This window comes from Pipistrellus kuhlii, unplaced genomic scaffold, assembly GCF_014108245.1.
Source record: "Pipistrellus kuhlii isolate mPipKuh1 unplaced genomic scaffold, mPipKuh1.p scaffold_m20_p_17, whole genome shotgun sequence".
In the NCBI taxonomy this organism is placed as follows: Eukaryota; Metazoa; Chordata; class Mammalia; order Chiroptera; family Vespertilionidae; genus Pipistrellus; species Pipistrellus kuhlii.
The window spans coordinates 13,695,472-13,721,011 of record NW_023425482.1 but is presented as its reverse complement, the minus strand read 5'-3'; the positions used below and the strand labels follow the sequence as shown (position 1 = coordinate 13,721,011).

The window sequence follows — 25,540 nt, the reverse complement described above, 5'->3', positions numbered from 1 at the left end:
GGTGGAGCCCAGCAATCAGTGCTTAGCAAGATGATGAAAATGCACCCCTGAAGCCTGAGAACCAGTCACTGGGACAGCAGTGTGTTCTCCGCTTCACTCCTTCATATAAGAGTTCTTGTTGTTGTTGCTGTGGGTTTTGTTTTTTCCCCCTGCTGGAGACACTTCCAGATGAGGGAAGAAATCCTGATGTACTTGCTACACATACGGGGTGGAGGGGATGCAGGATCCCTTTCTGAGAATCCTCTCTCAGCAACTCAAAGATGGCAAATTGTGTGGATGCATTTTTAAAACCGCAGGTCAGATGCCAGATTCATCTTTACTAAGATTCACCTTTAACCTGAGGTATACAGTTATCAAATATTAACAGCTATGTGTGTGTACATTATACAGGGTGTATGTGTGTGTTTATATAGATATAAGGTGTCCCCCCCAAAATGTATACACACACTTTGAATGATTATAAAGGCAGTATTTATTAAAAATACACTTCATTTTCAAAATTGAGCTATGAGCTGTTAAAGTGTGTAAACATTTTTGGGGACACTGTGTGTGTGTGTGTGTGTGTGTGTGTGTGTAGGCTTTGTACTACTTGATAGATTTATGGGGAAATATGCAATTGACTATAAGGAACATTTCCAACATCAAAATGTAACTACAACAACATAATAGAAATGAAAACTGCTTAATGTATAGTATTACAGAAAAACATTTCACCCTAATTAACATGATCTCAGTATTCGTTAGAGAGAAGGTTATAATTTCTCAGTAAGAGTACAAACAAGCTTATGATCATAATTTTATGAGGTTTGAATTTAATTTCAATAGAAATTGAGATGTTTGTTTCCACTGTATCAAATTTGCCTCTGGATACTGTGAGAGTATATTATTCAAGATAGAATAGGCTAAGTAGCACATAAATAGAAATTTCCTTTCATGCTCACATTACATGTCCAGCACGGTGTGTGTGTGGGAGGGTGAGGGGTGAAGGTGGGAGGAGTGCTCTGTCCACCCAGTCACTCCGACCCCAGACTAAGAGAGCTCTACCTTCTTGGGATGCAGCTACCACAGCCTGTGCTCTAGGATACTGGTGCAAGGTAAAAACTGAAGACTTAGATGAGGCTTTTTCACTCTCTTATCACTTCCACTCACATTTCATTGGCCAGAATGAGTCTTGTGACTCTGCCTAGATGCAAGGGTAGCTGGAAGAGTGGTCCTCTATATGTCCAGGAAACTAGAACTAGAGAAAAGAGAACTAGAAATCGGTGAACAGTAGTAATGTCTCCACATGAAGCTGAAATATGTTGCATTTAAATCCCTAATAAGAGCCATAAGTAATAAAAATGATCAACAATCAACAATAAGATCTTTATAAATCAGCATGAGTGAAGCTGCCATTTATGAATACTTTATTATGTGCCAGGCACTGATTATCTTATTTTACATATATTATCTCAACTGGTGCTAAAATGGCCTACGAGGTGGTCCCATTATTTATTTAGCCAGTGTAAACCTCTAGCCAATCTGAGGCAGCATTTGAACTCAGTTCTGTCTAATTCCAGAGCACTCAGACCCAACCCGTGTACAGTACTCCCAGGTAACAATGCCAGTCTCCTCTTCATTCTTCAAAGCTCTCTCTTGTCACACACTGCCTTTCTGTGGACTGTTAGGGTTACCAAAGGAGGAATGCATGAGGCCAAAGTGGTAAGGGATTATGAATTTATTAGGTCATCTGGAAAAACCAAAATGGTGCCAGCACCGAAAGATGGGGAGTCAGAGGTTTCTAAAGGATTCTAGGAGGGCTTTTTCTGGGCAGAGAATTCTCTGTGCAGGTCTGGATTCTGGGAAACTCCGCAGGGAGAAATCATGGTCTTAGCAAGTGGAATGTGGTCTAAGCAAGTGGAATGTCCATTGTGAAGGGGCCTAAAGGTCAGTTCCCAGGGGAGGGGATATCGATTCAATTATTTGATCAGACTTAACATGGACTACATAGTGATTTAAATCAGATGCTAGCGGGGATGAACCCTAATCTCTGTAGGACCTCTCTTAGTGTCCTGGAATGAGTCCAGGAGTGCATTCAGGTAGGACTTTGTAAGGTCAGGTCCTAGCACAGCGTGAAGTGAAGTCTTAGATGCTGATCTTTTCTCATTTTTTTCTTCTGTCCTACTGAGAGAGATGTCCTTTATGAATGCAGGACAATAAAAATGCAAATTGGTAACATTTAGCAGAATGTAGACATGGAATGAAAAAGAGAGAAGGCTTCTTGTCAACTTTTACCTGGAAATTCAAAGATAAGCTTAAGTGCAGCAAACATCTTGCCCACCTTGCCCTCAGCTTCAGGTACACTTTCCTCCCCTTTCCCATGCAAAGGATTCATGATCTCCAGTCATTTTTAGTTTTAATATCAAGCAAACCAGGTAAACCATTGTTGTTTTTCTTGAATCCTCACCCAAGAATATGCTTTCATTGATTTCTAGAGAGAGATTAAGGGAGAGAGAGAAACATCAATGTGAGAGAAAAATCCATAAGTTGCTTCCCATACTCTCCTAACCAGGGATCAAACCTGCAACCTAGTTACGTGACCTGACTGAGAATCAAATCCACAACCTTTTGGTGAGGAGAATGACGCTCCAATCAACTGACCCACCTGGCCAGGGTTAAACCATTATTTTAATAGGCAGAGTATTCATTACAAATAAAGTAAATATGCCCAGCTGGTGTGGCTTGGTGGTTGAGCGTTGACTTATGAACCAAGATGTCATGGTTCGATTCCCAGTCAGGGCACATGCCCTGACTGTGGGTTCAATCCCCAGTAGGGGACATGCAAGAGGCAGCCAGTCAATGATTATCTCTTATCATTGATGTTTCTATCTCTCCCTCTCACTTCTTCTCTAAAAAATATTTAAAAGAATAAAAATAAAAACCTGAAGACATATATATATATATATATATATATATATATATATACACACACACACACACACACACACATATATATATATATACACACACACACACACATATATATGCATATGTATGTATATATTAACTGGCTCTCAAATGGACATTTACAAAAATAGACATAAATAGCATAAAAAGAATGTTCAACAGCATCAAAATGCCACAGGATGCATGTTGACATTTGAATAAAATGGTTTTTATTCAAATCCTAGCTTCATCTACAGAGAGAAGGCTTCTTGTCAACTTTTACCTGGAAATTCAAAGATACTCTATGACACTCGTTATTTACTTGCTGTCTGCCTCAGCATGTTCACCTGCAAATGGAAAGAAAAGCCTCTCTACCTGGGAGGGTGGGTATGAGGATGAATGAAGCCCAACCATGCAAAGCAATAAGCACACTCTCCCTCAGGGCCTCACACACTGGCCCTCCACACAGGCCCCCTAATAATGCACCCAGCTGTGGCAGGAGTTTAAAGAAAGAAAGCTAGAACCCCTGGGGCTGCCATGTGAAGGATGTGATAGGGACACATTTGTACCTGTATTAAACAGGGCGTACATTTCAATCTCTACACAAGGTCGGAGGAGGACTTGCATTGTAGAGACTATAAATATCTCATTTTCCAGGAGGCCATACAATAGGACTAGTTAGCTGCCCAGAGTCTATCTGGGGAACAAAATGTACATTTAACTGTGAAGAAAGACAAAACAACATTAAAGGAACCATGTTCTGCCTTCTCTCCCGCCTCTGAAGCACGTCTGTATTCTGAATGACGAAGCAGAAAGGAGATACAGCCTGGCAGCCCGTGCCCTTTCCCAGAAGGATGACTCACCGCCCCAGTGAATGTCCCGGGAGACCTGTTTATGAGGATGGCGACCTCGGAGAGCCTCTGGCTGTGCATGTTTTATGCTCTGTGTTATGCCTCATGTAGATAAACTGAAGCGCGTTCACTCTGAATGCACAGTCTCATAAAATTTCATAAAAGCAGACACCATGCATATATCGTATGTGTATATATATCAATGGACGTGCTGTGGTCTGGTAAACCTAGCCAGAATTCCAGAAAATAGATTGTGGCCACAACCCACACTGCCTCTTCCTCAGTCGAGAACCCAGCACTCTCTAGAGCTCTGGAGGTGCCTACAACATCTCGCATCCATCCCCTTTACACCCCCCCACACCCACACATGCATACACCCCACTGCCCACCGCAGCTAAGAGTTGACCTGATAAAGCCAGCCAGTCCTCCTCTCTCACTTCCTTCATGAAAGGGCCACAATGTACCCTAGCGGTGTTATTGCCCGCTACTAGGCCTACCCTTTCTTTAATCAAAGTCAGCCTCTTTCTATAGGACTCTCCATGGCTTTTATTCTTCTGTCTCTTCTTCTAGAATGAATGTTAACACCCCCCCACACCCAGCCCATCAAAATCCTTCCTCTTTTTCAAAGCCCAGTTGAAATGTTTTTCTATATCTATAGCTGGAAAAGAAAAAGAAAAAAGAAAAATGTATTCGTTACCTGGGTACTGAGGCCAGAGCAATGGAGAAAAGATGCCACCCCACCACCACTCTATCTATCTCTCATCTCTCTGTCCCTCTCTGAGCTTAGAATTTAGTGGAGGGAGGCAGAGAATTAGGGAAAACTCACTATGTATTAGATCTCCTAGCGATGAGTGCTGTGAAGAAAAACAAAGCAGATGAAGGAAATAAGGAAAAGGAATGGCAGTGTTTTTATAATAGATACTATTTGGGGCAGCAGCAGCAGGCTTCTCTGTCAGATGTTCCTTTATTCCCAGAGAGAAATAATTTATCCTTCCCCTAAAAGCCTACCCATTGCACTACCCCAAGTGCCTAGAACAAAACACCAGCTCAGATCGGTGTCAGCAGGAATTATGGGGGCAAAAAGAACTCTGCAACCAAGTACATCAGAGGAAAGTGGGGCTGAACAACATCTGGAAGCATTACCAGATTACATGTCTGTGAGAGGTAGTTATCAAATACAGCCTTTCCAAATGTATTTGACATTAGTGCACTCTCACGGGGCACATCACAGGTGTAAGGTTGCTTGGAACACATTTTGGAAAGTATTTCCCCTTCTACAATATTAACTCTGTAAAGACAGGCATGGCATCCAATCACTGTATCCAACACATAACTCAACACAGCTCATCCTATGTAATAGGCATAAAGAAATAAGCACTTTTGTTTGCTAACAGCTTATTGTCTTGGGTAAATCGAAAGGCCTATTTCAAACTCCTCACTGTTGTGATGGGAGGTGGGGTAAGAGTAGGTGTCTATTTGGGATAATATGAGGTTTTTTTTGTTTGTTTGTTTTGTTTTTTGTAAAAGAAAGGAATTAGTGACACTTTCTTCTAGCCTTCATTCCCCAACAATACCCTGGGAAGAAGCCTTTAGAATGTTCCCCCAAGCATGTGTTTAATCTGGAAGACACTGCATCCTTTGGGGAGGTCTTAAGCAGATACTTCCAAGAAGGTTGCAGGAGGGAAGGAAACTCAGAAACTGCAAATCTGCCTGTGCTAATATGGTAGCCATGAGTCACATAGACTATTTAAATTACCTAAAAATATGTAAAATATAAAATTTAGTTCCTTAGTCACACTAGCCACATGTCAAAGTGCTCAATAGCCATATTTGATTAGTGGCCACAGTATGAGGAAGCACAGATACAGAGAATTCCCATCATGGCAGAAAGTCCCATTGGACAGTGATGCAAGAAGTACATCCTCCACCATCAGATCTGAAATTACTCCATGACAACCCACGTTCTTTTCTGCCTCCATGAAAGAACTCAAGCAAGGACCAATGCCCACCCTTTCTCCCTCAACAAGAGTAGTGTGCAGCCATCTTCAGACAAACAGCCATAGGAAAGCCAGAGGTCAGCATCAAATGGATAGCATCCTTCTCAAAGGACCTGTCCTTCTATCTCAGGTCTGTCTGTCTGTCTCTCTGCCCCCCTGTAGTACTAATTACCCCAGATAGACCAGGAGGCTGCACGCCAGAGTATAATTAATCCCCGTGAACAGAGCTCAGAGGGCATGTTTTCCCTGCGGTATAAACAATGGGCTGGATAAGGTACCAAGCCAGGTACGTAAGTGGTGGAGCCTGGATTTGGGGAGGGATGTGAGTTTCCATCTCCCCTCACCAATTCATAAAAGCAGGAGTTTAACCAGGGTTGGGCTGTGGGCAGACCCGAGGCCAGGGTGAGGACACAGAGGGTAACTCCCTGTGGAGTGCAGTCTGTGCTTCCTCCACAGACACTGAGCTTCCCCATGCGCTGGAAAACTTTAAGCCAATTTCACGACTAATTCACAGGCTAATTGAGACCAGACTGTGCCTCATTGTAAGGCAGAGTTACAGCATTACCCCATTACGTACATCCTAGGCCGAGCCTTCATTGAGATCACAAATTTCCCAGCACAGTTGTTATTGGTAATTAAACCTACTTGATTGTTCCATTACACAGAGATTCTATGACAGTAAAGAAATTAAACATAACTAATCTTTAGCTCATTTCCAAAGGTGCACGGAAATGAGAACCGACAACAGTATAAAATATGTGAATGATGCTCTCCCATCATTTCTTGTCAGTGTTTGGCAGGCCTGGCTCAGGGAAGCTCAGAGATTTAAGACCCTTTAATATGCAAGCATATATCTGTTTTACTGTTACACAATAAAAATTAAATATGGATGAAAAACAGCATGGATTACTTTGAAAAAAAAAATCACATTTGCAGTGCCCAGATGTAAATTCCCAGCAATTTAGATGTTTGTAATCCAGGACAGTTCTAGAAGCATTTTCCCTCTAATCTGTGTCTAACCTTTAGTTCCCAGGCTGATTTTCACTCTTCTATTTTTTCAGATTCCAGTTCCATTTCTCCCCCTTCAAAGTGTAGACATATCAGAATCACCCAAGGGTCTGGTTGCAAATGCAGGTGCGTGGGCCCCATCTGTGTCAACATCCCAGAGGCTGCCGTCCAACAACCTACATGTGTAATCAGCCCTCAGGAGACCCTCATGCAGACTAAAGTCACTCACTGCCACATGTGGAACCAAAGCTCTCGAATGCAAGAATTAACTGTCATGTATCTCTATATTTCCAGCATCCAACTCCATGCCTAGCTAAGAACAGTCATCAATGGAAGGACATATTGGCCCAAATTCATAAGTTCTTTCCTTTTTCAAATGGATCTTTAAAAAAAGAAAAAGAAAAGAAAGAAAGAAATCAAAGACCACATTATGTAAGGATCTATCTGCTCCAGCCCATTTTTTAATTTTATTTTATTTTTACAAAATAATCCTTTCCTGAGACAGACCTGCCCACATTGCCAATTCCAAAGACCAGAAAGAAAGACTGCTCCAATGCTACCAGGAATGGTGCTTCCTGGTGCTGGTGGCCACCTCTGGGGCAAGGAGGTGGCTTATGTCCTCAACATCAAACGTCTCTCTTGGAGCACTTAAATCAGTGTCTTTAACTTTTACAACAGAACCATCTAGAAGCTTGCTCAGAAACGCATATTCCTGGGTGAATTTCCACCCTGAGATAAGTACCCATCGGGTCAGATTGAGGGCACTGAGTTGTCTGTGACGATTTTGATGTGGAGGACCCTGATCTATTCCTAAAGAAATTCCTGTTTAATTCCAGTCCTCAAAAATCTCCCTCAACTTCCCCTCCTCAAAAAGTGGGAAGGCTATACCGCACAGTGCTCTCTGATTTGGCAGGATGTGGGGGGCAGGGAGTAGATGGAGGATGAATGCCCAACCCAGCAACTATAACCATTATATCCAATGGATGCGATACTTAATATGAAAGCCCTTCCCTGTACCTGCCCTCCAAGAGACCCTCCTGTAAATTAAGGAAGGAATGGGGGAAACTCACATTTCTTGAGCATTAGAAAATGCCAAGGGCTAAGTATTCCTATTCTCTTACTACCTCTCTATGTATTCCCAGGCAGAATTAATAGCTGGTCTGTTGCACCTTACTCCCCAGAGCGCTTACTCCCTTTCCTGGATTAGCGCATTCATCTGGCATTCAAGCAAAAGGTTTTCTGTAGGTCTGTTTTTTTCAGACATCCTTTGCTCTAAGGCAGGTTGGAGTTGCTTTATCTCTGCAGCACCCAGGCTTGGCTGTAGGGTGCTGCTCAAAAAAAGGTTCCAAATGGTGGCCTGCAGGCAAGGTCTAGGAACTGCTTCTTTGGGAGACCTGTACATCGAGGTGTTGGCTTTTCATGTTTATAGCCGTGCTTCTCTTCAACCCATTTTCTAGAATTATGTCACTACCAACAAACCTGTGTACAAAAGCTGCAGAGATGAGTACTTTTCCCTAAAGACATTGCCCATTAGCTGTGAAGCCTGTGTTGCTTTGCAGGTTTGAAGATACATGCACACATATACATGTATGTGTATATACAGTATGTATATATAATCTTATTATGATGCATCTCACCTTGTATAGGTCCATGTGCTATGGCTCCCAGCCTTACAAACCCCATAAAACCTACATATTTTTACATCAGTCTCTCTGATCTTGAAAGAAAATGCTGTGCATATAGGCTTGGAACAGCAAGGTATCTCCTGCTTTTACATTAAGACCATCCCCTGCTACACTCTGACATCAGGAAGATGGGGAGTTTCTGACATCAGGAATATGGAGATTTTTCAGAAGATATGAAGCATCTTTTTCTGGTTCCTGGAGCCCAGTCTTTTGGGAGAGCCCCCTGTTCAGCTCCAGTCTCTCCCTACTTCCAATCCACCCACCCCGATTCCATAGAGATCTTCCTGAAAACCCAGACTTGTTATTTCCTCTTTAGGCAGAAGGTCATCTTGCCGAGGCTTCCAAAGCCTTTCACCTGTTTCCAGGCTCTTCACTCATGCTTGGCTTCTATTGTTCCCTCTGCCCAGAAAGCCATCTCCCCCACTTTGGCCTCTTGAAACCCCATCTGTTCCTCAAATCTACCTGCGTGCCAACTGCAGCTCAGTGGATGGGATCAGCACCTGGCTCCACAATTCACCTGCTGTGTGGCCCTGGGCAAGGCCCTCGGCTACACTGAGCCTCAGTTTGCTATTCTTCAAACCGAGGATTCAATCAAAGGCTGTCTAAAAGACAAGAAAAGAAAATCCCCAGAAAAAATTTTTAGTCCCCAATTCAATCCTTTGAATCACTTCCCCTCCTCTTCCCCTACAGAGCTGAGAATGCACTGTGCGTTACTATTGTAGATTAAGTCATGTTTATTATAACCCCCAATAGATTAAGAGGTCTTAACGGTCAAGGCGTCACATTTTAGACATGCCTAGCACATAGTAAGCATGCAATAGATATTAGAGGAAGGGTTAATTTACCTTCTCATTCATAATCAGAGCCATATAATTCAGAGGTCAGTTGCTTCTGAGAGGTGATGTTGAAACAAATGAACTCAGAGGTCAGAATGATCTAACCTTGAACCTCCACTGTGTGAACTTAAGACATTTTTTTTTATTTCCTAATTTGGAAAGCGAGGATGTAAATACCACTATAGAAATAACCCTACTTCATAGGGTTCCTCAGAGGATGAAGTATACAAATGTGGGTGAGATGCCATCATTGTTATTATTAGGCTGTCATCAAGCTTTTGGTTTGGGCTCACAGCCTTGGCAGACTCGCTAGGGGACCATCTAAGCTCAGTGGTTTTAGAGATATTGGGAACTGTAGCCCAACTGTCCCACCACCCAGAGTCACACTGTGAATTTCACAGTCCCTAGGCAATTTTGGTTTTATGAACCCCTTCCTCCATAAAATAATAAGAAGAATAAGAATAATAAATTCTATGTTATGATTGTATTTAAATTCTATGTATGATTCACATAAAGATGAATGTAATCAGGCTGGATTTATTATTTTATGCTGCTTATTATTATATGCATTTCTTCTGATTTTAAAAGAAATTAAAATAAAAACATTATTGTGGGTTTCAGGCATTGCACCTCCTGTAGAGGACAGAGAAGTCAGCCTGGCCTTAAGTCTCTGAAGTCTGACTTCCGAAGGGTCAGCTCCAACTAGGCTCCCTCCCTCTCACTGGCTCTTCTCAAGCCCTCCTCTCGGGTCTTTGCACACCATGGAGTCTTCGCACAAATTTGTCCTTCTTCCTAGAACTCTCTCCTCTGCCCCCTCCTTTCCCTTGTTCACTTTCCACACATACAGAATCTCCCTTGCCCAGATCACTGGTCCTGACCCCCATTTCTGATTCAGCAGCTCTGGGATGAGACTCCGGAGTCTGTATTTAACAGCACCCGAATGGTGCTGATGCTGCGGTCCTGAACTAACCGCACTGGAGACAGCTGCCTTGGAGGTCTGTCTGCCCTGTTTCCATTCTCTCTGGTAAGCCGTCTCTGATCTAATTTGGTCAAGTTTCTCCCACAGATGTTCTCCAAGGACTAAAGGCCTCTGCTTTATCTATGTAATTTTCTGCTCCCAGTCTCTCTCTCCCATTTGACGGTAAGCTCCACGTGCCTTTTTGCCAGCTGTGGGATTTGTGCCCAGCACACAGTAGGTGCTGAGTAAATGCGTGACAGCTGTTCAGAAAAATGGAAACAACTTAACCTCCTAGCAACAGTAGTAAATACGAGTGTCAGAATCCTCTCAACTCACCAGCACTGCATTTTCCTTTTTTCTCTCCTTTTTTTTTTTTTTTTTTTTTACATTTCTCAATTTCAGAATTGCTCATATGCCCTTTGTTCCAAGAACAGAGCAAGGAGCAGGGCAGAAACCTCTCCCTGGGACCTGGAAGGCCCAGCATGAAGCCCCTCAAGCCCCGCCCTCACGTGTCGCCCCGCCCCGATTCTCCGCCCACAGGGCCAGACCAAGCCCACTCCCCACGCCCCGCCCCATCTCTGGACTTAGGTCCCGCCCCATCACCGGCTCTGGCCACAGACCCCGCCCCTATGCCCTCCCTAGGCCAGCTGCCTCTGCGCATGCCCAGCCGCCCCAGCACCTCTGAGAAGTCACCCGCTGGAAACAAACTTTCCCGGAACAATGTCGCGACCCAGTCCTCCGGAGACAGTCAGGTAAAGCCTCCCCGGCGCCCGGCACTCTGAGCCGGCTCTGATGTGGGCGGTCCTAGGGGCTTTTTACCCGCGATGGCTTTTGCCGAGCCCGCACTCGCTGCCCTCATCTACTTGGCCCCCGGCAGGGTCCAGGGAACCCTGCATCTTCTCCGACCCCAGACGGAGCCTGGCTCTGGCATCTTGAGTGAACACCTGTCATTATGGGTTCTCCGCGTCCCCCAAGAGCAAGGCGTTCCCCTGCCCAGCCGTTTACGTCTTCTGCTCCAGGCGCCTCCAGAGTCCGACCTCTGGAACCCCAGCCCGCACTTGGCAAACCCAGGGTTCAAGTCCTCTGGTGGCTACTCCCAGTCATGGCCTAGGTCACAATTACATAACCCTGTGGTTCTGGAACAGATTAGGCTCTCACCTCGCCGGGCTGGTGTGAAGATGAGAAGAGAAAAGCAAAGCAAGAGTGTGGGATAAGCCCATGCTCAGAACCGGGTGGCTGCTACTTTTCTGTTAGTATTTTTATAGTAATTATTCCCAGGATCAGCCCCTAATTTGGACAGACACATTTTTGCAAACTTAGCATCTGCTGGGGCCTTTTCAAAGCCACACTGGGCAGGCCTGTTTCCTCCTCTGGATGCCTCCCTTCTGATTCCTTTTAAGCCTTTGGTCGTTATTTTGCAGTTTACTGTGGTTATCCCACCACTTTTAGGGAGCATCTGCCAGTAGAAAGAGGCATAAAATAGCAAACACCTCCCACAAACAACTGCTCATTTAATGATGGAGACATTTATGACAGTAGTCATCATTCATAGGCCACTAGCTGAGTACCAGACACCATATATGAAATATGTCATTAAATCCACATAAATACTTTCAAACATGTACAGATGAGGGGAGGGGAGCTCAGGTCATTCCTAAGCATTTTGAAACCAGTTCTAGCTGTCTTTCACATCTGATTTTGCCCACTCTGCAAAATTGCCTTTCCCGTAAAAAAATTACAATTAAGCTGTTAGTTTATTGGGTTGTCGAAAAACTGGGTAGCTTACAAAACAGAAGTTTATGCTCTTCACAGTTGTGAAAACTAGAAGTCCAAATTCCAGGGGCTGGCAGGGCCATCCTCCCTGCCAGGTTCTCGGGAGGACCCTTCCTGGCCTGTGGCAGCTTCTGGCAGCATCACATCCAGTCACTGCCTCTGCTACACCTGGCCTTCTTTCTTCTTAACTTTGCAATGATCTGACCTTACAATGTCTTATTTAGTGTATATATGCCTCTCCGTATCCTCTCCTCTTTTTATGACACCAATCACTGGAATTAGGGCCCACCTTAAAACCAGTCCTAAACTAAATACATCTACAGAAATCCTGTTTCCAAGTAAAGTCAGATTTGTGGTTTAGGGAGGACACTATTTAAGCCTCTACACAAACGAGCAACAAAATAAACCGTTCAAAAGGACCCAAACAAATTTACAGTCATGGATTCAGGGCACCATTTGTGGTCATAAATCCCAATACTCTATATTCTCAAAGTGTGTTCCCCTGGTCTGCAACATCACCATCGCTTGGGACTTTGATATAAATGCTAAGTCTCAGTTTCCACCCACACTTACTGAGTCACAGTTTGGGGTGGGCCCAGACAACCCTCCAGGGGATTCTGTTCTGTTAAAGTTTGGGAACCACTGTTGAATATTTGATAACAAAAGGAATGCTTGATAACATGATATAAAGGCCAGATTAAGAGAAAGTTCTTAACTTTACAATGATCTGACCTTACAATGTCTTATTTAGCAAACCTGTTTTACCTGAATATAGTTATGGATTTTGATAATTAACTATTGCTTTGTTAAAAAGTATTTTACCATAATTTAAATTTAGTTTTCAAATGAACTTGTGCACTAAACTGTGTTCTTAGTACATAGTGCCACCCTTCACCCGTGGTGGATACGTTCCAAGATCCCCAGGAGATGCCTGAAACTGCAGATAGACCAAACCATATATATATATCTATTATCATGGTTTTTCCTACCAGAGTAAGACAATGGTCGGCAAACTCATTAGTCAACAGAGCCAAATATCAACAGTACAATGATTGAAATTTCTTTTGAGAGCCAAGTTTTTTAAACTTAAACTTCTTCTAACACCACTTCTTTAAAATAGACTCGCCTAGGCCGTGGTATTTTGTGGAAGAGCCACACTCCAGGGGCCAAAGAGCCGCATGTGGCTCTCGAGCCACAGTTTGCTGACAACGGGAGTAAGAGGTTAACAATGATAACACAGTGGAATGATTGTAACAATATACTGTAATAAAAATTATGTAAGTGTGGTCTCTCTCAAAATATCTTATTGTACTGCACTTACCTTTTCCCTTATGGGAAGCCCTTTACATCTCCTCTTTGGCATATCAGAATTGCCAGCATCATTACTCTTGTGCTCTGGGGGCCACTGCTAAGTAAAATAAGGGTTATCTGAACACAAGCACTGCGTCTGATCACCACGAAGGCTACTCAGTGACTAATGGCAGCTAACATAGACACCTGGATAAAGGAATGACTCATGTCTCAGGTGGAATGGGGTTGGGCAGGGCAAGATTTCATCCCCCTACTCAGAACAGTGCATATTGAAAACTTATGAATTGTTTATTTCTGGAATTTTTAACTATATTTTTTGGCTAAGGTGAATTGTTGTTCATTGGAAAGTGAAACTGTAGGTTTTGGTCTCATTTTATCTTGCCGAAAATCATATGATTTTTATTATTATTTCTGTCATGTTATTGAAAAGTACACCGAGACTCAGAAATGGTAAACCTCAAGATACTCAGCAAAGCAGAAACATAGGCAGAACAAGATTTTTTACTATAACACTGGTACTATTGTATAATGTTTGATTTATTTCCCTTTTAGAAACAGTTTGATAGATGATGCTAAGGCCCGCTTAAAACAGCATGACGTTGGGACCAGATATTCTCACTTGTCGTCTAATAAATATTCCATCCTTTTACCATTGTTGGCTAAAGAAGGAAAACTTCATCTGTTGTTCACCCTTCGGTCAGAGAAGGTAGGTGACAAGAGGTTCTGCCATTAAAGTCTCGGGACATGTGAAAATCCCACAAAATGTTGTCACTTGCACACATTTTGAGGCCAGAGATTCCCAAACGGACTTTCAGAATTGTGATGTTTGATAACATGGCATTTTGGGGGGAAACTTTAGAAAGAAGAATAAGTAATTTGGAATACTTTTAGACTTGGGTTTCTTAACCTTGGTGCCACTGGCATTTGGGCTGGATAATTCCTTGTTGTGGAAGCCACCCTGTGCATTATGGGATGTATGTTTAGCACCATCCCTGGCCCCTACCTACTAGATGCCAGTAACACATACACACACACCCTTGTGATAACCCCAAATGTCTCTAGAGTTTGTCTCCTGTCCTGGAAGGAATAAGGGGGAGGGGACAGTTTGCCACTGCTTTAGATCAATCCCGCCCCAGGTATAACGTGAAAGTTCTGGAAAGTTCAGTGAAGTTAACAGTCTGGGCCCTGAAGCTGGCTGCCCATGTTTGAATGCAGGCTCTCCTTGTCAGCTGTGTGATTCTGTCTTACATAGTTCTCTCTGTGCTGCAGTCTCACTTGCAAAAGGAGGACAAAATATTAACACCTGTCTAATAGGGCCGCTGTGAGAATTTAAGAGGGTAACAAATGTAAAGCTTCTAAAACAAGCCTGGCACTTAGCAAGGATTCGCTAAGTTTCAGATGGCATCATCATTGGTGTCATTAGCAGACAGACATAGCTTGAGGTTTCTAAGATAACTGTTCAACTTAAAAAATATATTGGGCTGGGAATGGAGTTTCCCTGGGTACACACCCTGGGTACGGTCACTGTCCCTTGCTGTTAGGAGTATTTCCCAGGAAAAGTTGGGAAGCAGTAATTTCAAATTGTCCAAGTACAAAAAAGAAAATGGGCCATAATAAAGTGTCTTTTTACGCAGAATAACCAAAAGTATTTCGAAAAAGCAAGCTGAAATATCAGCTGAAGTTTCCTGGACTTGGTATTAGACTTGTGTGGATTCTTTCCTGTCTGGGTCAGAGGATGACAATCAAGTTTCCAAGGGGAGATACTTAACACAGAACCAGGGGATCAGGTCTGTTCCCAGCTCTGCCTGGAAATACAGCAGAAACTTGTTTTTTTTAAATTATCAGTTGAACAATCTTGTAGAAAATCTAGACAAGACCAAAATGGGTTTCTGATCTCTGTTTCACCCAGAGTAACTTTGTCTATTGACTATTAAGTGAGAATCATCTTAGACCATGAACTCTGACATGCAAAGGTCACATTACAAAAAAAGTATTTAAAGCTAATTAAATTAGCCGAGATCGGTTTGGCTCAATGGATAGAGCGTTGGCTTGGGGACTGAAGGGTCCCGGGTTTTATTCAGGTCAAAGGGCATGTACCTTGCTTGCGGGCACATCCCCAGTAGGGGGTGTGCAAGAGGCAGCTAATCGATGACTCTCTCATCGATGTTTCTAGCTCTCTATCTCTCTACCTCTCTGTACAAAATCAATAAAATATATTTTAAAAGAAAATAAAGCTAATTAAATTGAACTCTAAGCCTGTCTGGCTCTGAGGTCAAGAAATTCCCTCAGGCATTACCTGAGCTTGTCTCCTCCCTGGAGTCAGGCAAGCTGGGCCCAGGGATTTCCTCCTGGTAGATGGGGAAGGCGGTGCATGTCATCAGTCCCTCCCACACAAGTGTGGGCTCTCCTGCTAGCTCTGGAACCTGGAGCCAAGTTCTCTCTGAGCCTCAGTTTTCTTCCTAAAATGGGACTGAAGACAGTGCCTAGTGTTATGAGGGTAAGGATATCGCTCTCCCTCCTCCTCATGCTCTTCCCTCTTCCTTCTCCTCTCTCTCCCCTGTCATAGTCTGTCCTCTCTCCTCCCTCCCCTCCCCTTCCTTTCCCTCACCTCCCCTCCCCTCTCCTCCCCTCTCCTCTCCTCTCCTCCCAACCCTGACTAGGACTTGAAACAGGCAAGAGAAAATTCAAGGGGGAAAAAAAATAGATGAAAGTCTAAGGAAATTAGGCTGCACCCTTATTTGACATTTGAGTAGAATTCCATAAGGTCTTACTTAATAAAAATACTATGCTTTTTACAAAAAAAGAAAGAAAAAAAAACTTATGCACTTATATAGGGCCCTTTCTGATCCGACAGTTTGTGAATCATCAGTTTTATGAATGTATTTCTTTGAAACAGCATGACATTTTCTTACGAGTATTTAAAATAGGCATTAAATCAGGCCTGTATTTCTGTCGAGCCCGATGAGTCCCTGAAGGTGCCCCTGTCAGTGTGTCAGTGGCCCCTCGCTGCTGAATGAGCTAACGCTATGGAGTCAGCTTCCAGAGGTGACATAGCATTAGGTCTCTCTTACGCATTTGAGTGGTGAATGGTCAAGGCAGTAGAGACATGTCCATCAATCTAGTTTTCATCTACATTTATATCTACAATTGATGTGAAAGCAGGTGAGGTTTCTGTGTATCATAGCAACGCCTGATTGTTACTGATTTTTTAAATGTATTTTTGTTACTGATTTATTAACAGAGAGGAACTTTAAACTATTTTCTTTCATTTTTAAGAAGCTTGCCCAAATGGGACTTTAAACTGTAGAACATTACAAAATTTATAATGGCATCTTACGTGGATATATTGGCCCCAGTGCTAAAAATGTCTGCATGACCTTTTGATTTAGCTTCTGCATGTCAAGAATTGTCCTTACAAGTTCTCATTAATAAATATTTAACATGGGCCAGGCGTTGTGCCAGGCACTTCAACCATCTGCTCATGTGACCGACTCCCTGAGGACAGACATTACCCGCATTGCACACTATTGAGAAGACGCAGACCCAGGACCCCTGCTGACCTTGAGGTCCCCCCTGGACAGTTCAGGAGAGAAAGGATGGTGGGCACTGGCAGGAATGAGTCTGAAACAAATTGTGATCATGTTTGCTTAGAAGTTTAGTCCTGCAGAGGAGAGAAGCGGGGGGTTGTGTGGGGGGCTGGTTGTGCTCCTCCATCCCAGGATAGGAAAGAAATCATTTTAAAGACAGGGCTTTTTAAAAGGGGGGAATTATTCAGGATGCTACAAATGAAGACACAGATGGTCCTCCTGAAGTCAGGGAGGCATGGGATCAAGGATATATGTGGAAGGGGCTTTGCAGGGAAAGAGGCTCCTGTTCCTTTAGTCTGTGCAGAGGTCAATGCTGATGACCACATGTTCTGTGTAATGTCTTAATAAATGTATGGTGCAATGCTTAAGGGCATGGTTCTAGAATTAAATCCTGGTTTATGTTCCAGCTCCATTACTCACCCTATGTGAAACTGGTCAGGTTATTTAACATCTTTGGACTTTAGTTCCCTTATCTAACAGTGGAAATGATTCCCAGCCATCGTGGCTCAGTGGTTGAGCATCAACCTGTGAACTAGGAGGTCATGTTTTGATTCCCAATCAAGGCATATGCCCCAGATGCAGGCTGGATCCCAGTAGGAAGTGTGCAGGAGACAGCCAATCAATGATTCTTTTCATTGATGTTTCTATCTCTCTCCCTCTCCCTTCCTCTCTGAAATCAATTTTTAAAAGTATTTTTTTAAAAAGTGGAAATATTATAGTAGCCTATATGTCCATTAATGGGAAGATAAACCAATTACAATATACTGTATACATACAGTGGGAAACTATTGAGCCATAAAAAGGAAAAAGGTACTGATACATGGTACAGTGTGGAAGAACTTCAGAAACATGACACTAAGTGGAAAAAAGCAGATGCCAAATATGCAGGAAGGTAAATCCATAGGGACAGAAAGTAAGGGCAGGGTGGGGAGGCAAGTGGGAATTCACTGCTTGGTGGGTATAGTCTCCCCCTGGGGTGATGAGAATGTCCTAGAACTGGATGGAGGTAGGAGTTGTATAACATAGTGAATATTTTAAATGTCACTAATTATTTAGTTTAATTTTATGTTATGAATTTCACCTCAATTAAAAAATAACTTTTATAAAACAGCTTATATAAAACTTCTGACAACTCAGTGAAAAAAAGTCCCTGTGAAGCAACATAGTAAGCACTTAGTAAAAGTTATCTATTGATAGCATCTCCCTTTTTTTTATCCTTTCTTTAAGCCTCCACCCCCCATCAATGTAAATCTGTTTGTGTGTGGATGGTATTAGGGGGAAGGGGCAAATAGAGAAAAGTCAGAAGTGAGAGCAGTTTTCAGAGTTCATTTTTATAAAAATATTCAAGTACAATATGTTTTCTGCTCTTGCTCTTTATGTATTTCCACTATTGTAAGAATTGTCCATAGCATATCATAGAGTGCTTGTTGAGTGAGTGGTTCCCACATTGGAATCACCCTGTGCTGCTCTGTTTCTCACTGCCCAGCTGAGACGGTCGCCTGGAGAAGTCTGCTTCCCTGGAGGAAAGTGCGAAACCACAGATGCAGATGATGTGGCCACGGCCCTCCGGGAGGCCCAGGAGGAAGTGGGGCTGTGTCCTCATCAGGTGGAGGTTGTCTGCCGCCTGGTGCCATATCTGTTTGATGTAAGGGCTGGAATGGAACTGGGTTTCCTGAACTCGTGAGCTCCCAGTGCACCCACTGGCTTCAGGATGGCCAAACCTGACCTCTGAGAGTGTCATCTGTAGAGTGACGAGACTGATCCTTGTGTGGACTTTGCCCTTATAAGCTAAGTAGCCTTGGGCAAGCCCCTTTTCTTATCTAGTCCCTTCCCCCATCCAGAAATGAAAGGGGAACTCCATCAGTGGTTTCCAAACTGGGTACTGTGGACTCCTATACATACTTCTACACTAAACCCCAGGCCTCCCTGCCAAAATTCCCAGTAGAATCTTTCAATTAACAACAGTCTACATTTATTTGCAAGCAGTAGTGAAGGTAATTGAAATCCCCCCACATATAAATAGATGAGCTATGTAAAGTAGTTCATATATAATTTTACATATATATATATATGAATATAATTTTCCATAAATGGGAATATGCCACAATATTATGTTATTTTTCTATTGATAAGATGACTTTTTCTATACTGATAGGATAAGTTATCGCATTTTTTAAGGGGCATATTATCCCACTACTAGAGGCCCGGTGCACAAATTTGTGCACCAGTGTGGTCCCTAGGTCTGGCCCGCAGTTCTCCAACATCCTTCGAGGGGTCTCAGAGTGTGAGAGAGCCCAGGCCAGGCTGAGGGACCCCACCAGTGCACGACTGGGGTTGGGGAAAGACTGTGGGAAAGCTCCAGGGCGTGTCTGGCTTGCCAGGCCAGCTGGACCCCAGCAACAAGCTAATCTACTAGTTGGAGTGTCTGCCCTCTGGTGGTCAGTGTACATCATAGTGACCAGTGAACAGTGAATAGTGAATAGTGAACAGTCCAGTGGTCAGGCACTTGGCATATTAGACTTTTATTATATAGGATATGGCTATACTCCTAATTGATCTACCCTAAATGTCTGTCAGTTGAAGGGTGTCACTTTAGAGTTTTGGGCTATTGCAAATAATGCTTCAGTCTAGTGCAGTAAGTCCTTACTTAACATTGCTGACAGATTCTGCAACTTTAAGTGAACAACATAACAACCAATTTTACCCTAGGCTAGTTGACATAAACCAAGTTCCCACAGCATCTCATCAATGTTATAATGGAACGAGATTATTAGAGGACCTGATGCATTTGTATTTTTTCTCACTGGTAGGAATATACTTACACAACTGCAATGGCTAAGTCAGTGGGACCACAAATTTATAATGCCAAATTGTCATTCCAAAATATTGTTCCTTTTTATGTTCACAAAATATTTACAAAGCTATCTCACAGAGGCTGTGGGTAAGGACAGGGCCTCCCCACATTTCATGGTAACATAAAGTTTACAACTGTAGCAAGTTTCTCCTGCCCTGCCTATCTTATGTACTGATTGCTTAAGCCTTTCTTCTTTTTTTCCCTTTTTTTTTTTTTAACATTTTTTATTGATTTCAGAGAGAAAGGGAGAGAGAGATAGAAATATCAATGATGAGAAAGAATCATTAATGGGCTGCCTCCTGCATGCTCCTGCCCCATTGGGGATGTAGCCCTGACAAGGAATCAAACTGTGACCTCCTGGTTCATACGTTGATGCTTAATCACTAAGCCACGCTGACCATGTCAGCCTGTTTTCTTAGTTTACACGGAAGTGGCATGACTTTCACATTTGCAACAGTATCTCTTCACTTCTTAATTTGTGTATTTTGTTTTCTGCTTTTAGACAAATACATTTATAACGCCAGTTGTAGGGTTCATAGACCACAACTTCCAGGCTCTGCCGAATCCCGATGAAGTGAAGAAAGTGTTTGTGGTGCCTCTGGACTATTTCCTGCACCCACACGCCTACCACCAGAATCAACTGACACAATCTGGTCATCATTTTATTATTCATTGCTTTGAGTACACAAATCCTGAAGATGGTGTGACTTACTACATCAAAGGACTAACAGCAAAATTCGCTGTGTTCATTGCCTTAATTATTTTGGGGGAAAAACCCACTTTTGAGGTTGAATTTAATCTCAACGATCTAGCATCATCCTCGGAAGAAATCTTCATGAGGCTTTATAAACAAGCACCAAGTAAATTATGATTTATGAGACCAGCATCCAAATAACTATCTAAGCAGCTTTCTGTGTGCTTATCCGCGGAACAACAATAATGCCAGCTGGTGGAATTTGACAGGTGCGAATATTTTCCAGGCAATATGAAGATAAAAACCTTGCCTTATTTCCAGTTGCCCTCTGTTATCTGAAAGAGCAAAAGTTTTCAAAAGTGGAAAATGTGTTTATGGTATTGCATAATTTCTCCCACAATATATTAGCCCCACTTTTCTTACACGGATAAGAAAATGTATCTGTCACACAATAGGCACTTAATAAACATTTATTAAATATATAACCATGTAGCATTTCTCTTATTTATAAGAGGTAATATTTCTTTCTGATGTTACATATGTCAGCAATTTCTGGCTGGCCATCAAAATCTATTGTCCCTTTATTCCATGGCAATGGAGTTGAACCTGAGACCAAAGCGCCTAGGTAGAAATAGCATTTCCCAGAATACTTTGCAGGCAAATGTGGCTCTAGAACTGTCTAGGCTGATGGGATGTGAATGAAAGTTGACTTTGCAGGTCATCTCCAATTAAGAGATAAGCCAGCTTCCCTGGACTCTTTTCCCCTTTCCATGGGCTGCAACATGAATTTATCTGGACCCCAGCTTTGACCATACAGATGAAGACAATTCCTAGCAGAATGGCACCACTAAAAAATCATAAGAGCCTGGATCTCTGAATGACTGGAGCAAAGCAACTTGCCACCTTGGACTATTCACGTGGGAGTTGGGACTATTGTATGGGAGAAGAATAAATCCTGTTACCTTTTCTGCCACAATAATTTGTAGTCACTTTGAGCAGAGCTATAACTCTAAATATAACGCTTGAAAATGGCCAGGTAGAGAGTCACCCAAACTTGAGGTGTTTGCCAGCAGTTAGAATTGGGATGAGTTGTGACATGTAACATGGGCTCTGTGACAGGCACAGGACACCCTTGGGTTTTGGTGGGGCTCAGCAGGCATCATCCAGAGCAGCTGTAATGAAGGGTATGCCTACCAATTGGGGGACATGATGTGTCTATCTCAACATGCTGAGAGCAGGAAAACACTGATATGCCCCACATCAAAAGTCGCAAAGACAAACGTTCTGAACTGCATGCTTTGAGATCTACCACTTTTTACCCGGGCATCCCCATGTATCATGCCTTACATTTAACAGGAATTTCTTAGTTTATGGTATTAACCATCCTGCACAAGGTCAGAAAAGCAGGTGAGTAAAGCAACGTAACCTGGATTGTCTGCTGGCAATTGCCCATCTTATTGACTTACTACATTTTTAGAAAGCCAAACCACTTTTAATAAGACTGCAATTGCTGAAAACAATCATGTGATATCGATAATAATGCCGTAAGCCCATCAATCAGCCATGCGACTGCCCAGTGCTGCTGAGCTTTTATTTTCTGAGAATTGGCAGAGGAAAATATCTGAGCTGCTGTTTTAGACCCATAAGTGTTGAAACAGCACAAATCTGGCTCCAACCATGAAAGCAGATGTTGGGTAAGGTTCCCATTAACAGTCTGTAACAGAGGCCTGCATGCACATGCCTAAATTGTCTCTGAACAATTACAGAGCCATTTGCAAATGTGTGCTTACAATCTGACAGCAGTGTAATTGCCGGGCAGATTGTTGACCTCTCGAGCAGTGCAGAAAGTCGCCTTTCTAAACTGTTGTGAACTCCACAGACCTGCCTGGTTTCTAGGAGGAGTTGGCCTAGCCGAAGTCTACAATCTGGATGACACTCGTGGCCACTCAATTTAAGGAGCTAAATATTTAGTGATGGAGGTATTGTCTTCCCCTCCCCCCTCCCTTTTTAATGGTGTATTTTTATGACATCTATGTCCAAGGTCCTAGTTAAACATCCTTTGGTTAAAAGGAGCAGAAGTCTAGAAAGTCTGGCTCAAATAAAAGAAAGTTATTGGTAGAGTGCTGATTCCAGGGAATCTACACAAGTTGGTCTCTAGAAGCATAGCACTGGGCAGTGGCCTCATCAGCAAAAGGTTATGAACCTCCTTCACTTTTGCCTCCTGTTACATTGTGACAATAACTATCTGTTTGGGTTGATTGAGGTGGACATTGAAAATCAACAGAAGCTCATTGATTCAGTCCTCAGCTCCTTGGCAAAAGCTTCATTGGGCCTTGCTTGGGTCACCTATGCACACATCTCCCTGAGTCACCTGCGTTACCAGGCTATGGGGTTAGAGCATTTCTCAAGTCAGTTAGGTAGACAACTCAAAACATCTATTCTCTCCCGTCCCTAAAATCTGTGAATTCTGAAAATTCTGCCATCCAGAAAGCTCAACTCTTTCCTTTGCATCCCCACAGCCTCGACAAGCAGGTGGTTAAGACCCCTGCATCTGCAGTCAGAAGGCCTGGGTTAGAATCCCAGCTCCAGCATCAACCTATTCATGGACCTTAAGCAAGTTACTCTTCCTCCACAGGCCTCGCCTCAGTGTCCTCTTCTGTAATGTGGGAGAAATACACTTTTTGTTTAGGAATGTGAAGGGGGGTTAAAGGAGCTAATATATGTGACCCCGTTAAGCATGCCCAAATGCTCAGAACAGTGCCTGGGAAATAGGAAGGGCTGAATTACATGTTAGCAAGTGGCTATGACATTATTATAACTGTGGCATTTGTTATAGCAATAATAATAATCACTGTCATTTCTCTAGTTCAGAGCATGATCATTTTCCTGTACACAGGTTCCTGATCTCTCTTGGTTCACAGTAATATTTCTTACAGCACATCCAGGCCAAAGAAACACATAATTTTTTTTGTTAATGATATTATATTCAAACAATTTAATGAGTGTTTATGTCATACTAACATGATAGTCCTTTGAAAATATATTGCATGTATTATACATTGAAAGAAAAAATACTTATTTATTTCAGTCTTAAATAACTGCAGTTTCTCATTAGTTGGGCACCCCAGGTGGGCACACAAGTAATGGAAGATTCAGATATAGCCACATGATAGGGATAAATACACAGTCAAAGAGAGGTGGGACACCTGCACAGATTTGGGACTCAGGGAAGACATCCCAGAGGAGATGGTGGTTAAGCTGAGCCTTGATGGATAAGGAGATGCCATCCCAGGTAAGTAGGATGGTGGTAGTGATAATGGGGACTATTACACACCTGCTTCTTTGCTTTCATTATTTTATTTAACCTGCACAACAAATCTCAACAAATAGTGAGTATTATTATTATTCCCATTTTTAGATGGGAAAATCTGAGGATCAGAGAAGTTAAAATATTTTCCTATAGTCACACAGCAGAGCTACATGTATGCATTTCAAAGTCCATACTCTTTCTACCATATTGACTTATTCCAAAATCAAGCTCATTTCATAAGCACAGAGGCAAGACTAGAAGGTTAAGTGTATGTTTCTCCAGAATCACTATGGGTGCAAGGAAAAACAATTCACACCCTCATCATGTCCTCCAGCTTATTCAGCTGGTGTTGCACACAGTGAAATGAGTCATTAGCTAGGATGATTTTAATTAAAATGGACCATACCAATTAATAATTTAAAGTGCTGGCATACTTGTTAATTTAACAACTTTGTGCATAGTGCCAACTTTCCAGTTAAAGAACTGAGATGGAAAAATATCCCTCCATCCCTTAGACAAGATGATTAAATATAATTCAAGTCTTTTTCTTGTTTCCAGTTGGCTTCTTATATGAGAATAGCACAAGGTTTTGATAAAATCGCTGGAATGCTCATCCCAGGTCTAGCTGTCTTACTTGAAGTCCTTAATGGGCTATGTGTGCCTCTTCCATTCAGAATTCTTGATTGCCCTCCCATCATCCCTCAGCAACCTCCTTCTGCTTTTCACTATTGAACACTACTCAGATTTTAAGAGTCAATCCCTCTATGCTCACTTTTCCAATCATCCCTACCTTATAGCATGGACACTGCTCCATTGCACCCCTCTGCTTATCTGCTTAATATATGTACAATTTTATTCCAGACATGACCCTTGAAGGGACAGATCCACAAACCATGAGACCCCTCAGTCTGACTTCCCCTGACCTGTGGTGAATGGGCCAGGGATCAGTGGTCAACCCAATAAACTAGATGCCAGTAATCCAGTGTTTTTCAACCTTTTTTGGGCAAAGGCACACTTGTTTCATGAAAAAAATCACGAGGCACACCACCATTAGAAAATGTTAAAAAATTTAACTCTGTGCCTATATTGACTATATATAAAGTAATTCTCTTGAATAGGAATCAAATAAACACAAAGAAAGTATTTTATAATTACTTTATTATGAAATATTAAGTAAACAAAATAGTGAAAAATTATAAAATTCTTGTCTTGTCTGCACCTACGGTACACCAGGCAACATCTCACGGCACACTAGTGTGCCGCGGAACAGCGGTTGAAAAACGCTGCAGTAATCTATGACTTGTGTGGTCCACTTAAATAATTGAGCTTAGCCTATTAGATTTTCCAAAGAATTTGAACTATGCCAGAAGATAATATGTGTTTGGGAATTATTTTGGCCATGTGCATGCTGATGAGGAAGCCCAAGAAGTCAGTTTCAAGGTTAGTTGGCCAATAATTGGTGGAAGTGTATCTTTGATCTAGGCACTAGGTATATTAGAGATTCCACCAGCTACAACTGGAAGAAGAAGAAATATTTCCTGAAGCAACTTAAGGTCTCATATTCAAGTCCATAAATTTTTATTTTATTGGTGTAGCCTTGGTCTAGTACTCCCTTGACTTTAACTTCCCTCATTTTTCATTTTATATTTTCAAGACTTTATTCCTTACTTCATCATGATTGTCAGTAGCACTTTAGTTTCCTTTCTTTCCTTTCACTTATTTCCCATGTGAATCTTGAAGTTTCCCTTCTG

General features: G+C 42.4%; 1 protein-coding gene across 3 annotated transcripts; it reads left to right on the top strand.

Moving 5' to 3' along the window:
• The first annotated feature begins 10,882 nt into the window (after nt 1–10,882).
• NUDT7 (nudix hydrolase 7) lies at nt 10,883–20,961 on the top strand. Of its 3 annotated transcripts, XM_036440742.2 has the most exons (4): nt 10,883–11,012; nt 13,897–14,050; nt 18,418–18,576; nt 20,288–20,961. In XM_036440742.2, exons 1-4 carry the CDS (start codon nt 10,981–10,983, stop codon nt 20,654–20,656), a joined length of 714 nt encoding a protein of 237 aa, XP_036296635.1. In that variant the 5' UTR covers nt 10,883–10,980; the 3' UTR covers nt 20,657–20,961. The 3 variants fall into 3 exon arrangements, with proteins under 3 accessions (XP_036296635.1, XP_036296636.1, XP_036296637.1); XM_036440743.2 differs by lacking the exon at nt 13,897–14,050; XM_036440744.2 differs by lacking the exon at nt 18,418–18,576.
• The last annotated feature ends 4,579 nt before the right edge of the window (nt 20,962–25,540 follow it).

What these genes read in the sequence shown, in the direction of transcription:
- NUDT7 (XM_036440742.2), top strand. Translation starts at nt 10,981, where the DNA reads ATGTCGCGACCCAGTCCTCCGGAGACAGTCAG. An exon ending in AGTCCTCCGGAGACAGTCAG is followed by an intron (nt 11,013 to 13,896) that starts GTAAAGCCTCCC and finishes TTTCCCTTTTAG; the next exon opens with AAACAGTTTGATAGATGATG. An exon ending in TCACCCTTCGGTCAGAGAAG is followed by an intron (nt 14,051 to 18,417) that starts GTAGGTGACAAG and finishes CTCACTGCCCAG; the next exon opens with CTGAGACGGTCGCCTGGAGA.